Source organism: Erythrolamprus reginae, chromosome Z (assembly GCF_031021105.1).
Source record: "Erythrolamprus reginae isolate rEryReg1 chromosome Z, rEryReg1.hap1, whole genome shotgun sequence".
NCBI lineage: Eukaryota > Metazoa > Chordata > Lepidosauria > Squamata > Dipsadidae > Erythrolamprus > Erythrolamprus reginae.
Window position 1 is genome coordinate 145,720,265 of NC_091963.1, and position 14,251 is coordinate 145,734,515.

At 41.0% G+C, this 14,251-nt stretch overlaps 1 protein-coding gene and 1 gene segment (V, D, J or C); both read left to right on the forward strand.

Moving 5' to 3' along the window:
• The window catches only part of LOC139154299 (uncharacterized), a 1,065,525-nt gene that overhangs the window by 615,448 nt on the left and 435,826 nt on the right, over positions 1-14,251 (forward strand). The window lies entirely within an intron of this gene.
• Positions 732-1,985, forward strand: LOC139153189 (immunoglobulin heavy variable 4-30-4-like). The segment is given in 3 exon segments: positions 732-813; positions 906-1,219; positions 1,837-1,985. Coding segments are annotated over 3 exon segments (456 nt in total).

Sequence of the window (14,251 nt, forward strand, 5' to 3'; positions counted from 1 at the left end):
GTGATTCCAACAACAGTGTCAAATTATTCCCTAAGGCTGCATTATTATTAGTCTTCTCATCATTCCTATCACCATCTCCTCCCATTTATGACTGTAGCACTGTAAATTATTTCTTGTATTCTTATGATTTACACTAATACTGATTGTTTTCTGATTGCTTATTTGTACCTATAACAATCACTAACCTTATGATTCTTGATCAATATATCTTGATCCTTATATATACACTGAGAGCATATGCACCATAGACAAATTCCTTGTGTGTTCAATAACAATTTCCCATCTGTTTGGCTAGAGCTAACTGCCAATGAAACAGCAGAATTCAAAGGGGAAGTCCAATATGGGAAATAAGACTTTTTTTTCTCTGAAATGAATGATTGTGGTATAAAAAGAAAATTTGTCCTGATTGACATTGTAATGAATACTGGGAAATTTGCCCAAAGATCTTGATTAGGCTGATATAAGATGGTTAAAATCCTATTTTACAAACAGGCATTAGGGCTAGGATTTGAATTTTGGAAGAAGGAAGGAAGGAAGGAAGGAAGGAAGGAAGGAATGGAGGGAGAGAGAGAGGGAGGGAGGGAAGCTTTCTTCAGAATCTCCTAAAGAATAGAAGCTCACGTTTCTTTTTAATAGCACCTCACTATGAATATGCAAATATCATCAGGAAATATTTCTCTTTATAAGCAGGGTCCTCATTTTAGATTGTTAAATTTCTTTCAAATCATACATGTCAGATTGGAGGAGAAATATTTTTAAAAGAGACTATGAATTTCTTGCTGTTTTTCGTTTCTTTGATAGCCATGCCAAAATGTAAGAACACTATTTTAGAGAAAGCGACTGTGATTGTTTTTATGCCCAGATGCTTCTGAATCCTGATTATTTTTTGTCTTTTGCTTCCCTAGGGTCTCTTTCTGATGTGCAACTTGTATCATCAGGGCCAGGAACTGTAAGACCAGGACAAAATCTCAATTTGGTCTGTAAAGTTACTGGTGTTTCCATCACTGACAGCAGCTATGCCTGGCAGTGGGTTCGTCAGCCTCCAGGGAAAGGCTTGGAATGGATAGCCGCAATCTACCCATACAATGGAAACAAATATTACTCATCTTCTCTTCAAAGCCGCACCACCATTGCTTCAGACAACTCCAAAAATGAATATTCCCTTCAGTTGAATTCCATGTCAGCTTCTGACAATGCCGTGTATTATTGTGCCAGACATGCACACTGACTGATTTTGCCTGATCTTCTGGGCAAAAACAGGAAACTGATTGTAAATGTGGTTTTTTTCTTCCATTCAATAGATCAACATTAAGACAATGAAAGCATTTGAATTCTTAGAGTACTGTCTCCAAGAAAAAAAACATTTTTAATAAATGTACTCAGAATGTTTAATAAAAAGGAGGAATAGAGGTGACTTGAGTCTTTGGAGAGGGGCAGCATACAAATCTAATAAATTATGATTATGGTTATGGTTATGGTTATTGAAATGAATGAAACTCAGACAGGAGTACAAGATGGTTCCGTTTATTCAGCTCTCTCGAAAGTGACTTCAGCAAGGAACGCATCTGAGCTGTCAGTGTCAGAACAGCCCTTTTTATACCTTTAAGGCTCGCGCCTAAAAGAAACGGCCGTGCGTCTTAGCCAATCAGACGCGGCCAAGGTTTATTCATAGTTTAAACAGTATTTACAAGGCATTTTCTTTTACAGATTTTACATTGGTTATATACAGACTTAACACCCCTCCCTCATTAGTTGAGACAACTGTCACTCAGTGAGCCAAGTGACGTAGTCCTCCAATCGATTGGGCCGGCGTGACGTGCGCTCAGACCTGCGCAGATCATTACCGGCTGGTATGTCTATGGTGGAGGTTGGCTCGTCGTTGTCTCCTGTCCGCGGCTGGGCCCAAGTTGGGGCTCTGGCCTGCGGAGATAAGTATGCTGATGGTGCACCGTGCCCAGAAGAGGAGGAAGGCTCGGCGTCGCTGGAGGAGGCATCTGGCCGTGGTAAGTCCTTTTGTAATTCCAAAAGTTCGAGTTGCGAATTAATGTCTGCTTGGGGGGAAGAATTTCCGTTAGCGGCCGGCACTTCATTTGATGTTATGCGCCCCCTTAAATGATCGATGTGCCGCCTCCATGTGCGGCCATCTTCCAGTTGTACCACATAAGACTTTGGGGCTGTTTGTTGCAATATTTTTCCTTTCAGCCAACTCAACCCCCCATCAAAATTTCTAGCAAAAACAAGTTGCCCTAAGTACATATTTCTTTCAGGTGTTATACATGTTTCATTATTTACATTTTGAGTACAATAACGAGGGTGCAACCTGTCCAGGGGGGACCTTATTTTTCGACCCATTAAAATCTCTGCTGGGCTTTTATTTGTGATAGAATTTGGGGTGATATGCTGCATTAATAAAAACTGATCTAATTTGTGTTGTATTTCCCCTGGGCCTGCCCTGCGCAAGGCTTCTTTGGCCACACGTACATAACGTTCTGCAAGGCCATTAACCCATGGCGAGTAAGGGGATGTGAGTGCGTGTCTGACCCCCAAGTTGCTCAAAAAACACTCAAATTGTCTGGCAGTCAATTGTGGCCCGTTATCTGAAACTAGGATGTCTGGGCACCCATGTGTGGCAAACAAATGGTATAGTGCCTTGATGGTGGCACAAGTAGTAATGTTTTGCATAGCAATGATTTCCACCCATCTGGAGAACGCGTCTACCACAATTAGAAAGTTTTGGGTTCCAATAGGCCCTGCGAAGTCAATATGAATGCGGGACCATGGCCCAGTGGGTCTTTCCCATTCCAGAGGTGTTGTTTTCGGGGGATTGGGCCGTGACTCCTGGCAAGGGTCACAGTTTGCTACCCATTGCTCAATGTCCCTATCTAAACCTGGCCACCACAAATAGCCCCTGGCCAACCCTTTCATTCTGACAATGCCTGGGTGGCCTGCATGCAACATACTTAGTACCTTCTGTTTTAAGGTATTGGGAATGACCACCCTGTCACCCCATAACACGCATCCCTTCAAGTAGGATAATTCCAACCTTTTAGATTTGAATTCTGACAGCCCAGTTTCCTCAGAGTCTCCCAACCATCCTTTTAGAATACAATTGATTACTTTTAACAATAGTAAATCCTTCTTGGTGTGCTCAGCCACCTCTTTGGCAGTGGTCAGGCAGTTTTCCTCAAGGTCAATTAGTAAGACATCCTCTGTGGGGGTTGGATCTGAGACTAACTCGGGCATGGGGCATCTACTTAACCCGTCAGCATGATTTATTGATTTTCCCCCCTTATGTGTTAGATGGTATTGGTATCCTGACAGGAAAAGGGCCCATCTTATTAATCTGGGGGACATGAAGGGAGGAGTTGGTTTATTGGCAGCTAGAAGACCAAGCAGGGGTTTGTGATCTGTTATTAGTTCAAAACTCCTCCCACAGAGATAATAATGGAATTTCTTAACGCTAGAGACTAGGGCCAATGCCTCTTTGTCTAATTGGCTGTAGTTTCTCTCTGCCATGGACAATGTTTTAGAAAAGAAGGCGATGGGGGCCTCTGTATTGTTTGGCATTATGTGAGCTAATACCCCACCAACCCCATACGCCGAAGCATCGCACGTGAGCCTTATTGGCAAAGTTGAGCTATATTGAACCACTACGCTTTTAGAGGTCAATAACTGTTTTATTTTATGAAAAGCTTCGCGCTCCATTGTGCCCCAGGTCCAGGGAACTCCCTTCTGCAGCAGTCGGTGTAGTGGTTCTGCTGCCGTTGCCTTCTGTTTAAGGAAGACAGAATAAAAATTAAGGAGGCCCAGAAATGCTTGGAGTTCTGTCTTATTATTTGGCTCGGGTGCTTTGGTTATGGCCTCTAGTTTGTCTGCTGTGGGGTGTATTCCCTCACTGTCTATTCTATAGCCCAGAAATTCTATGCTACTTGCTCCCCACACACACTTGTCTGGTTTTACTTTTAACCCCTTAGCTTGCAGTCTAGCCAATACTTCTCTGATGCGCATGTTTAATTCTGCTTGGTTTTTTCCTGATATAAATATATCGTCAAAATATGGGGAGGTTCCTTTTATACCTGCCAATAATCGTTCCATGAAACTTTGGAAAATACCTGGGGCGGTACTGACCCCAAATTGCAGGCGGGTGCACCTAAAAGCACCCCTATGGGTCACTATGGTCTGGGCCAGGGATGTGGCCTCATCGACCGGAAGCTGTTGGTATGCCTGTGCCAGGTCGATTTTCGAAAATACTCTCCCTTCCCCCAAAGAATGAAGCAATTGTTAGACCACTGGGATCGGGTATGGATGGTGTTGAAGGGCCTTATTGATAGTGGCTTTGTAGTCTGCACAGACCCTTAAGGAGCCATCAGGTTTAACTGGAGTGACAATGGGGGTTTCCCATGGCGCTTGTTCTACAGGGACTAAGATGCCCTGGGCAATCAATTTGTCCAATTGGATATCTAGTTTAGGCAATAGTGGTAGGGGCACCCTGCGAGGCTTAAGTCTGACTGGGGGTACCTTGGGATCTAGAGAGAAGGAGATAGGGGCCCCATTATAGGTGCCCAAAGTAGGGCTGAAAACCTCAGGAAATTCTTGGACAAAGTTAGGAATATCAGGTTCAGCATTTACATGACAAAGACCCAGTATTTCAATTCCCAAAGGAGACATCCATGTTAACCCCAGGAGGGAGTGTTTGGCTCCCTCAACCACAATCAGAGGAAGAAAATATTCACAATTTTTAAATTTCACAGGCACATCTACTTTCCCCAAAACAGGTATGACATTACCTTGAAAATCCCTTATTATTAAAGTTGAGTTAACAAAATCAGTTTTAAGAAAATTTGGCATATACATTTTGAATTTGTCCCAAGGCATAATAGAATGCTTAGAGCCTGTATCTAATTCTAGGTTACAAGGTTTGTTATTTAAAAGTAATGAGATGATAATCTTGTTCCCTCCTGTAGCAGTTGCACAATTTACGTAAGTTTGTGCTTTACCTCGTGCGTAGTCACGGTTAGCGGTAGAGTCGTTTCTGCGATTGAAGCCTCTGGAAAATTTGTTGTCTCGCGGTTGTTGTGCCTGGTTGTTGAAACGTTGTTGGCGGGGTGTAGAGAAGGACTCCTCTGGAAGGGGCGCTCTGCAAGCCTCGGCGATGTGCCCGCGTCGATTGCAGCGGCGGCAAATGGCGTCCCTGAAGGGGCAACGCTGTCGTGGGTGATTTCCTCGGCAACCGGGGCATGGGTTGGAGGGGCGTTGGTATCTGGGTTGTCTGGCTTGCTCGGAAGGCAGCAGGAGACAGGTGTCGTCGTCCGTGGCAGCTGGGCTGAGGTCATCTGTGGTTTCGGCGCGGGAAACAGCAACGGAGATTTTGGAGACGGTGTCTTTCTTTTCGTGTTCCTTGAGTTCTTTGGCGGCCGCGTCAGCTACTTCGGCTGTTTGAGCCAGCTTGATGACTGACTGAAGCGTTGGGTCGTCCTCTGTTAGGATTTTGTTCCGGACGGTCGCATTCTTCATACCAAAAATCAGAGCGTCTGTGAGGCGAGCTTCTGGGCTGTCAAATTTGCACTTTGACAGCACCGTGCGAAGTCTCGTGGCGAATTGATTGATTGTCTCAGACTCACGCTGGGTCATCCTGGAAAATTGATGTCTGTAGACTACGGCAGGTTTCGTTGGTTTGAAGTGGTTTGCCAGTCTTGCTTGGAGGTCGTCCCACGGAACGGATTTAGCTGGAAGCGGGTCGGTAAGCGTTTGGACGAGGTCAAAAATCTCGGTCCCGCAATAGTTCAAGAAGATCGCCCGCTTCCTGTCGTCTTCAGCTTCTCCCATTCCTGCCGCTTCTAGGAAGATTTCAAATTTCGCCATGTAGGCGTCCCAAGACGACTTCTCGGGGTCGAAGTAGTCGGGAGCCCGGCCGATCTGGAGGTGATTCATGCTTGACTCGTGGATTCTTCGTTCTCTCGTCGCCAGTGAAATGAATGAAACTCAGACAGGAGTACAAGATGGTTCCGTTTATTCAGCTCTCTCGAAAGTGACTTCAGCAAGGAACGCATCTGAGCTGTCAGTGTCAGAACAGCCCTTTTTATACCTTTAAGGCTCGCGCCTAAAAGAAACGGCCGTGCGTCTTAGCCAATCAGACGCGGCCAAGGTTTATTCATAGTTTAAACAGTATTTACAAGGCATTTTCTTTTACAGATTTTACATTGGTTATATACAGACTTAACAGTTATGGTTATGGTTATCATTATCATTATTATTATTGATCACAGTTTTCCAATATCTAAGGGGCTGCCACAAAGTTGAGGGGTAGAAACTTTTTAAAGCAGGGCAATAAGGAATGGAAGGAAACTAATCAAAGAATATCCAACATAGAACTAAAGAGAAATTTCTTGACAGCCAGAATAATTAATCAGTGAAATAACTTGGTTCAAAAAAAATTTGGTACCTCACCACAGGAAGTTTTAAAGAAGAACTTGGACAGCCATTTGTCTGAAATGCTATAGGGTCTCCTGCTACAGGGTTGAACTAGAAGATCTCCAAGATTTTTTCCAACTCTGTTATTCTGTTATTCTATTAAATTCAGATGACACAGATGATGACAAACCCCATTATGCCCGAAATATCCAATTTGCTATAATGAATTATGTCTGCTTATTCATTTGGACTGTAATAAAATGTAACAGTGTGTATGCTCTTGATGGCATGGAAATGATATTTATTTAATTATTTATTTGTTTGTTTGGATGGTTAGTTCGTTGATTATTTATTTATTTATTTATTTATTTATTTATATTTAATTTATCGACTGCCCACCTTCTTATGGACTCTTTGTGCATTTATTTGTGCAGCTCCCTTTCTAGGTAGAAATAAGATAGAGGCAGACAAATCATAATGTCCTTAATAGAAAATAAAAAGGAACAATATTTCCTGTGGTTTAATCTTTCTTTTTTCTTTTTCATCCTTCCTTCCCTCCCTCCCTCCTGTCCTTCCTTCATTAAACAGGACAGACACAGACTTCAAAGGAGAATTAGAACTGCAGAAAAAACAATTGCTGCCTACCTGCCTTCTATTGAGGCAGATAATATATAAATAAATAAACAAACAAACAAAAAACAAACAAACAAACACACACACACACACACACACATGCATACATAAATACATAAATACATAAATACTGCATTAGTCAAAAAGAGGGTTGCGAAAATATCTATGGACCCCTCACATCCTGGACATAAACTGTTTCAACTCCTACCCTCAAAACGATACTATAGAGCACTATACATCAGAACAACGAAACACAAGAACAGTTTTGTTCCTTACGCCATCACTCTGCTAAACAAGTGATTCCAACAACAGTGTCAAATTATTCCCTAAGGCTGCATTATTATTAGTCTTCTCATCATTCCTATCACCATCTCCTCCCATTTATGACTGTAGCACTGTAAATTATTGCTTGTATTCTTATGATTTATAGTAATACTGATTGTTTTCTGATTGCTTATTTGTACTTATAACAATCACTAACCTTATGATTCTTGATCAATATATCTTGATCCTTTTATATACACTGAGAGCATATGCACCATAGACAAATTCCTTGTGTGTTCAATAACAATTTCCCATCTGTTTGGCTAGAGCTAACTGCCAATGAAACAGCAGAATTCAAAGGGGAAGTCCAAAATGGGAAATAAGACTTTTTTTTCTCTGAAATGGATTGATTGTGGTATAAAAAGAAAATTTGTCCTGATTTACATTGTGAATACTGGGAAATTTGCCCAAACATCTTGATTAGGCTGGTATAAGATGCTTAAAGTCCTATTTTTCAAACAGCCATTAGTGCTAGGATGTGAATTTTGGAAGAAGGAAGAAAGGAAGGAAGGAAGGAAAAAAAGAAGGAATGGAGGAACAGAGATAGAGAGGGAGGGAGGGAGGGAGGGAAGCTTTCCCCAGAATCTCCTAAAGAATAGAAGCTCATCTTGCTTTTTAATAGCATCCTTATACCTCACTATGAATATGCAAATATCATCAGGAAATGTTTCTCTTTATAAGCAGGGTTCTCATTTTAGATTGTTAAATTTCTTTTAAATCATACATGTCAGATTGGAGGAGAAATATTTTTAAAAGAGACTATGAATTTCTTGCTGTTTTTCTTTTCTCTGATAGCCATGCCAAAATGTAAGAACACTATTTTAGAGAAAGCAACTGTGATTGTTTTTATGCCCAGATGCTTCTGAATCCTGATTATTTTTTGTCTTTTACTTTTCTAGGGTCACTTTCTGATGTGCAACTTGTGTCATCAGGGCCAGGAACTGTAAGACCAGGACAAAATCTCAATTTGGTCTGTAAAGTTACTGGTGTTTCCATCACTGACAGCAGCTATGATTGGCACTGGATCCGTCAGCCTCCAGGGAAAGGCTTGGAATGGATAGCCGGAATCTACCCATACAATGGAAACAAATATTACTCATCTTCTCTTCAAAGCCGCACCACCATTGCTTCAGACAACTCCAAGAATGAATATTCCCTTCAGTTGAATTCCATGTCAGCTTCTGACACTGCCGTGTATTATTGTGCCAGACATGCACACTGATTGATTTTGCCCGCTGTTCTGAGCAAAAACAGGAAACTGATTATAAATGTGATTTTTTTTTCTTTCTTCCGTGCAATAGATCAACAATAAGACAATGAAAGCATTGTCATTCTTAGATTACTGTTTCTAAAAAAAAACATTTTTAATAAATCTATTCAGAATGTTTAATAAAAAGAAGGAATAGAGGTGACTTGAGTCTGCGGAGAGGGGCGGCATACAAATCTAAATAATAAATAAATAAATAAATAAATAAATAAATAAATAAATAAATAAATAAATGTTGGATTTCGTATTTCATCACCAGTCGGGCGCTTCCCAAGCACCTAGGACTGCGTGATGTAGCGGCGAATTATGTTTGCCGATCCCAGTATAGCGGCTTTTTGCAATTGACAGATGGATATTTTGTCCATTTTGATGGTTTTCAAATGTCGTCTGAGATCCTTTGGTACTGCGCCTAGCGTGCCAATTACCAATGGGACCACTTTTACTGACTTATGCCAGAGTAGTTGCAGCTCAATTTTTACAGCTTCGTATTTCACTAAATTCTCTAGCTGCTTCTCCTTAATTCTGCTGTCTTCTGGGATTGCGATGTCGATGATCCATACTTTCTTTTTCTCCATGATCATAATGTCTGGTGTGTTATGCTTCAGAATTTGGTCAGTCTGAAGTTGGAAGTCCCACAATAGTTTTGCTTGCTTATTTTTGACCACTTTTTTGGATTTATGATCCCACGAGTTCTTTGCCACTGGTAAATGATAGTTCCAGCACAAGTTCCAGTGGATCATCTGTGCCACAGCATAATGTCTAGGCTTGTAGTCAGTCTATGCGATCTTTTTGCAGCAGCTGAGTATGTGATCGATTGTTTAATCTGTTTCTTTACAGAGTCTGCAGTTTGGATCGTCTGTTGATTTTTCAATTCTGGCTTTGACAGCATTTGTTCTAATGGCCTGTTCTTGTGCCGCCAGTATTAGTCCTTCTGTCTCCCTTTCTAGGTAGAAAAAAGATAGAGGCAGACAAATCATAATGTCCTTAATAGAAAATAAAAAGGAACAATATTTCCTGTGGTTTAATCTTTCTTTTTTCTTTTTCATCCTTCCTTCCTTTCTTCCCACCTTTCTGTCCTTCCTTCCTTCAACAGGACAGACATAGACTTCAAAGGATAATTAGAACTGCATAGAAAACAATTGCTACCAACCTGCCTTCCATTGAGGCAGATAGATAGATAAATAAATAAATAAATAAACAAATAAATAAATAAATGAACGAATGAACGAACGAACGTACGCACGCACGCACACACACACACATACATACATACATAAATACTGCATGAGTCAAAAAGAGGGTTGCAAAAATATCTATGGACCCCTCACATCCTGGACATAAAATGTTTGAACTCCTACCCTCAAAACGATAGTATAGAGAACAACTAAACACAAAAACAGTTTTGCTCCTTACGCCATCACTCTGCTAAACAAGTGATTCCAGCAACAGTGTCAAATTATTCCCTAAGGCTGCATTATTATTAGTCTTCTCATCATTCCTATCACCATCTCCTCCCATTTATGACTGTTGCAGTGTAAATTATTGCTTCTATTCTTATAATTTATACTAATACTGATTGTTTTCTGATTGCTTATTTGTACCTATAACAATCACTAACCTTATGATTCTTGAACAATATATCTTGATCCTTTTATATACACTGAGAGCATATGCACCATAGACAAATACTTTGTGTGTTCAATAACAATTTCCTATCTGTTTGTCTACAGCTAACTGCCAATGAAACAGCAGAATTCAAAGGGAAAGTCCAATATGGGAAATAAGACATTTTTTTTCTCTCTGAAAAGGAATGATTGTGGTATAAAAGAAAATTTGTCCTGATTTACATTGTAATGAATAGGGATTAGGGCTAGGATGTGAATTTTGGAAGAAGGAAGGAGGGAAGGAGGGAAGGAAGGAATGAAGGAATGTAGGGGGAGAGAGAGGGAGGGAGGGAAGCTTTCTCCAGAATCTCCTAAAGAATAGAAGCTCACCTTGCTTTTTAATAGCATCCTTATAACTCACTATGAATATGCAAATATCATCAGGAAATGTTTCTCTTTATAAGCAGGGCCATCATTTTAGATCTTTACGTTTCCTTCAAATTGTACATGCCAAATTGGAGGAAAAAACTTTAAAGAGAGACTATGAATTCCTTGCTATTTTGCTTTTCTCTGATAGTCATACCCAAATGTAAGAATACAATTTTGGAGAAAGTAACTGTGATTTTTTTCCCAGATGCTCTTGAATCCTGATTAATTTTTGTCTTTTACTTCTCTAGTGTCACTTTCCGATGTGCAACTTGTGTCATCAGGGCCAGGAACTGTAAGACCAGGACAAAATCTCAATTTGGTCTGTAAAGTTACTGGTGTCTCCATCACTACTTCTGGCAATATTTGGAACTGGATCCGTCAACCTCCAGGGAAAGGCTTAGAATGGATTGCTAGAATCTATCCCAATGATGGCAGGAAATGGTATTCATCTTCTCTCCAAAGCCGCACCACCATTGCTTCAGACAACTCCAAGAATGAATATTCCCTTCAATTGAACTCCATGTCAGTTTCTGACTCTGCCGTGTATTATTGTGCTAGAGACGCACACTGACTGATTTTGTCTGTTCTTCTTGGCAAAAACAGGAAACTGATTCTGACTTTGTTTTGTTGTTGTTCGGTGCAGCAGATCAACATTCAGACAATGAAAGCATTTGAATTCTTGGAGCAATGTCTCTAAGAAAATAGAATAGAATAGAATTCTTTATTGGCCAATGTGACTGGACACACAAGAAATTTGTCTTTGGTGCATATGCTCTTAGTGTACATAAAAGAAAAAGATATATTTGTCAAGAATCATTAGGTACAACACTTAATGATTGTCATAGGGGTCAAATAAGCAATGAGGAAACACTCAATATTAATAAAAATCTTAAGGATACAAGCAACAATTTACAGTTAAGTTGGAGGAAATGAAGAAAAACATTTAAGAAAGCATTTTAATAAAATCATTTTATTAAATGCTTAATTTAAGGAAGGAATAGAGGTGACTTGATAACAGTTTTCCATTATTTAAGGAATGGAAGGAGTCAACCCATTCTCCAATGCACGTGATGGCAAGAAACAACAAAGAGAAAATAATCAAAGATAAAACCTACCTAGAAACATAGAAACATAGAAGACTGACGGCAGAAAAAGACCTCATGGTCCATCTAGTCTGCCCTTGTACTATTTCCTGTATTTTATCTTACAATGCATATATGTTTATCCCAGGCATGTTTAAATTCAGTTACTGTGGATTTACCAACTACGTCTGCTGGAAGTTTGTTCCAAGGATCTACTACTCTTTCAGTGAAATAATATTTTCTCACGTTGCTTTTGATCTTTCCCCCAACTAACTTCAGATTGTGTCCCCTTGTTCTTGTGTTCATTTTCCTATTAAAAACACTTCCCTCCTGGACCTTATTTAACCCTTTAACATATTTAAATGTTTCGATCATGTCCCCCCTTTTCCTTCTGTCCTCCAGACTATACAGATTGAGTTCATGAAGTCTTTCCTGATACGTTTTATGCTTAAGACATTCCACCATTCTTGTAGCCCATCTTTGGACCCGTTCAATTTTGTCAATATCTTTTCGTAGGTGAGGTCTCCAGAACTGAACACAGTATTCCAAATGTGGTCTCACCAGCGCTCTATATAGAACTGAAGAGAAATTTGTTGACAGTTAGAACAATTAATCAGTGGAAAAACTTGGCTCCAAAAATTGTCGGTGTTTCACCACTGGAAGTTTTAAAAAAAAGATTAGACAAAAATGGCTAAAACAAAAGAAAATTAGAAATTAACAGAAATTAACAAAGTAAGCAAGTTGGAAGAGAATTTATAGGTTTTATAATGCACTCACCCCCCAGCTCAAGTAGGAACCCCTATAGCATTTTAGACAAATAGTTGTCCAATCTCTTCTGAAAATCATCTAGCTATTGAGCACCCACACTTCTAGAGGCAAGTCATTCCACTGATTAATTATTGTCATTGTCAGAAAAGTTATCCTTAGTTCTAAACTGATTTTCTCCTTCATCAGTTTCCATCCATTGCTTCTTGTTATGCCTTTCACCTGTGAGCACCTTGTAATTTACAGATTGTCTTCTAGGTCATTACCATGTATAGAATCTTAAAGACGTTTTATTTATTTTATATTTATTTTATTTATTGCCATAAAATGTAAAAATAGTTTATGTTTATAGTTTATAGTTAATTAGATTTGTATGCCGCCCTTCTCCGAAGACTCAGGGCGGCTCACAGCAAAACAGTAATACAATATATTACAAATCTAATAATAATAAAAAATTAAATCCATTTAAAAGGCATTAATAACATAATAAAACCCCTAACTCTGCAGCCATACACATTCAACCTAATCATAATAAAAAAGGTGAAAGATGGTAATTATCCCCACGCCTGGTGACAAAGGTGAGTCTTCCGCATTTTACGGAAGGCAAGGATGGTGGGGGCTATTCGAATCTCTGGAGGGAGTTGATTCCAGAGGGCCGGGGCTGCCACAGAGAAAGCTCTTCCCCTGGGTCCCGCCAGCTGACATTGTTTGGTCGATGAGACCCGGAGTAGGCTAACTCTGTGGGACCTAATCAGCCGCTGGGATTCATGCAGCAGGAGGCGGTCTGGGAGATATTCTGGTCTGGTGCCATGTAGGGCTTTATAAGTCATAAGCAACACTTTGAATTGTGACCAGAAAATGATTGGCAACCAGTGCAGACTGCGGAGTGTTGGTGAAACATGGGCAGATCTTGAACACCCCACGATAGCTCTCGCGGCCGCGTTCTGCATGATCTGAAGTTTCCAAACACTCTTCAAAGGTAGCCCCATGCAGAGAGCATTGCAGTAGTCGAACCTCGAGGTGATGAGGGTATGAGTGACTGTGAGCAGTGATTCCCGGTCCAAATAGGGCCACAACTGGTGAACCAGGTGAACCTGGGCAAACGACCTCCTCGGCACAGCTGAAAGATGGTGCTGTGGATTGAGGAGGATGCCCAAGTTGCGAACCCTCTCTGAGGGGGTCAATAATCTCCCCCAGGGTAATGGATGGACAGATGGAATTGTCCTCGGGAGGCAAAACCCACAGCCACTCCATCTTGTCAGGGTTGAGTTTGAGCCTGTTGACACCCATCCAGAACCTCACAGTCTCCAGGCACTGGCACATCACTTCCACTGCTTCACCGACTGGAAGTGGGTGGAGATGTATAACTGGGTATCATCCGCATACTGATGATACCTCACCCCATGCCATTGGATGATCTCCCCCAGTGGTTTCATGTAGATATTAAATAGCAGGGGGGAGAGGACCGACCCCTGAGGCACCCCACAAAGGATAAGCCTCGAGGTCAACCTCTGACCCCCACTAACACTGACTGCGACTGACCAGAGAGGTAGGAGGAGAACCACTCCAGAACAGTGCCTCCCACTACCAACCCCTCCAGCCGCCGCAGAAGGATACCATGGTCGATGGTATCGAAAGCCGCTGACAGGTCAAGAAGCACCAGGACAAAGAACAAGCCCCTGTCCCGGGCCCACCAGAGATCATCCATCAGCGCGACCAAAGCAGTTTCCATGCTG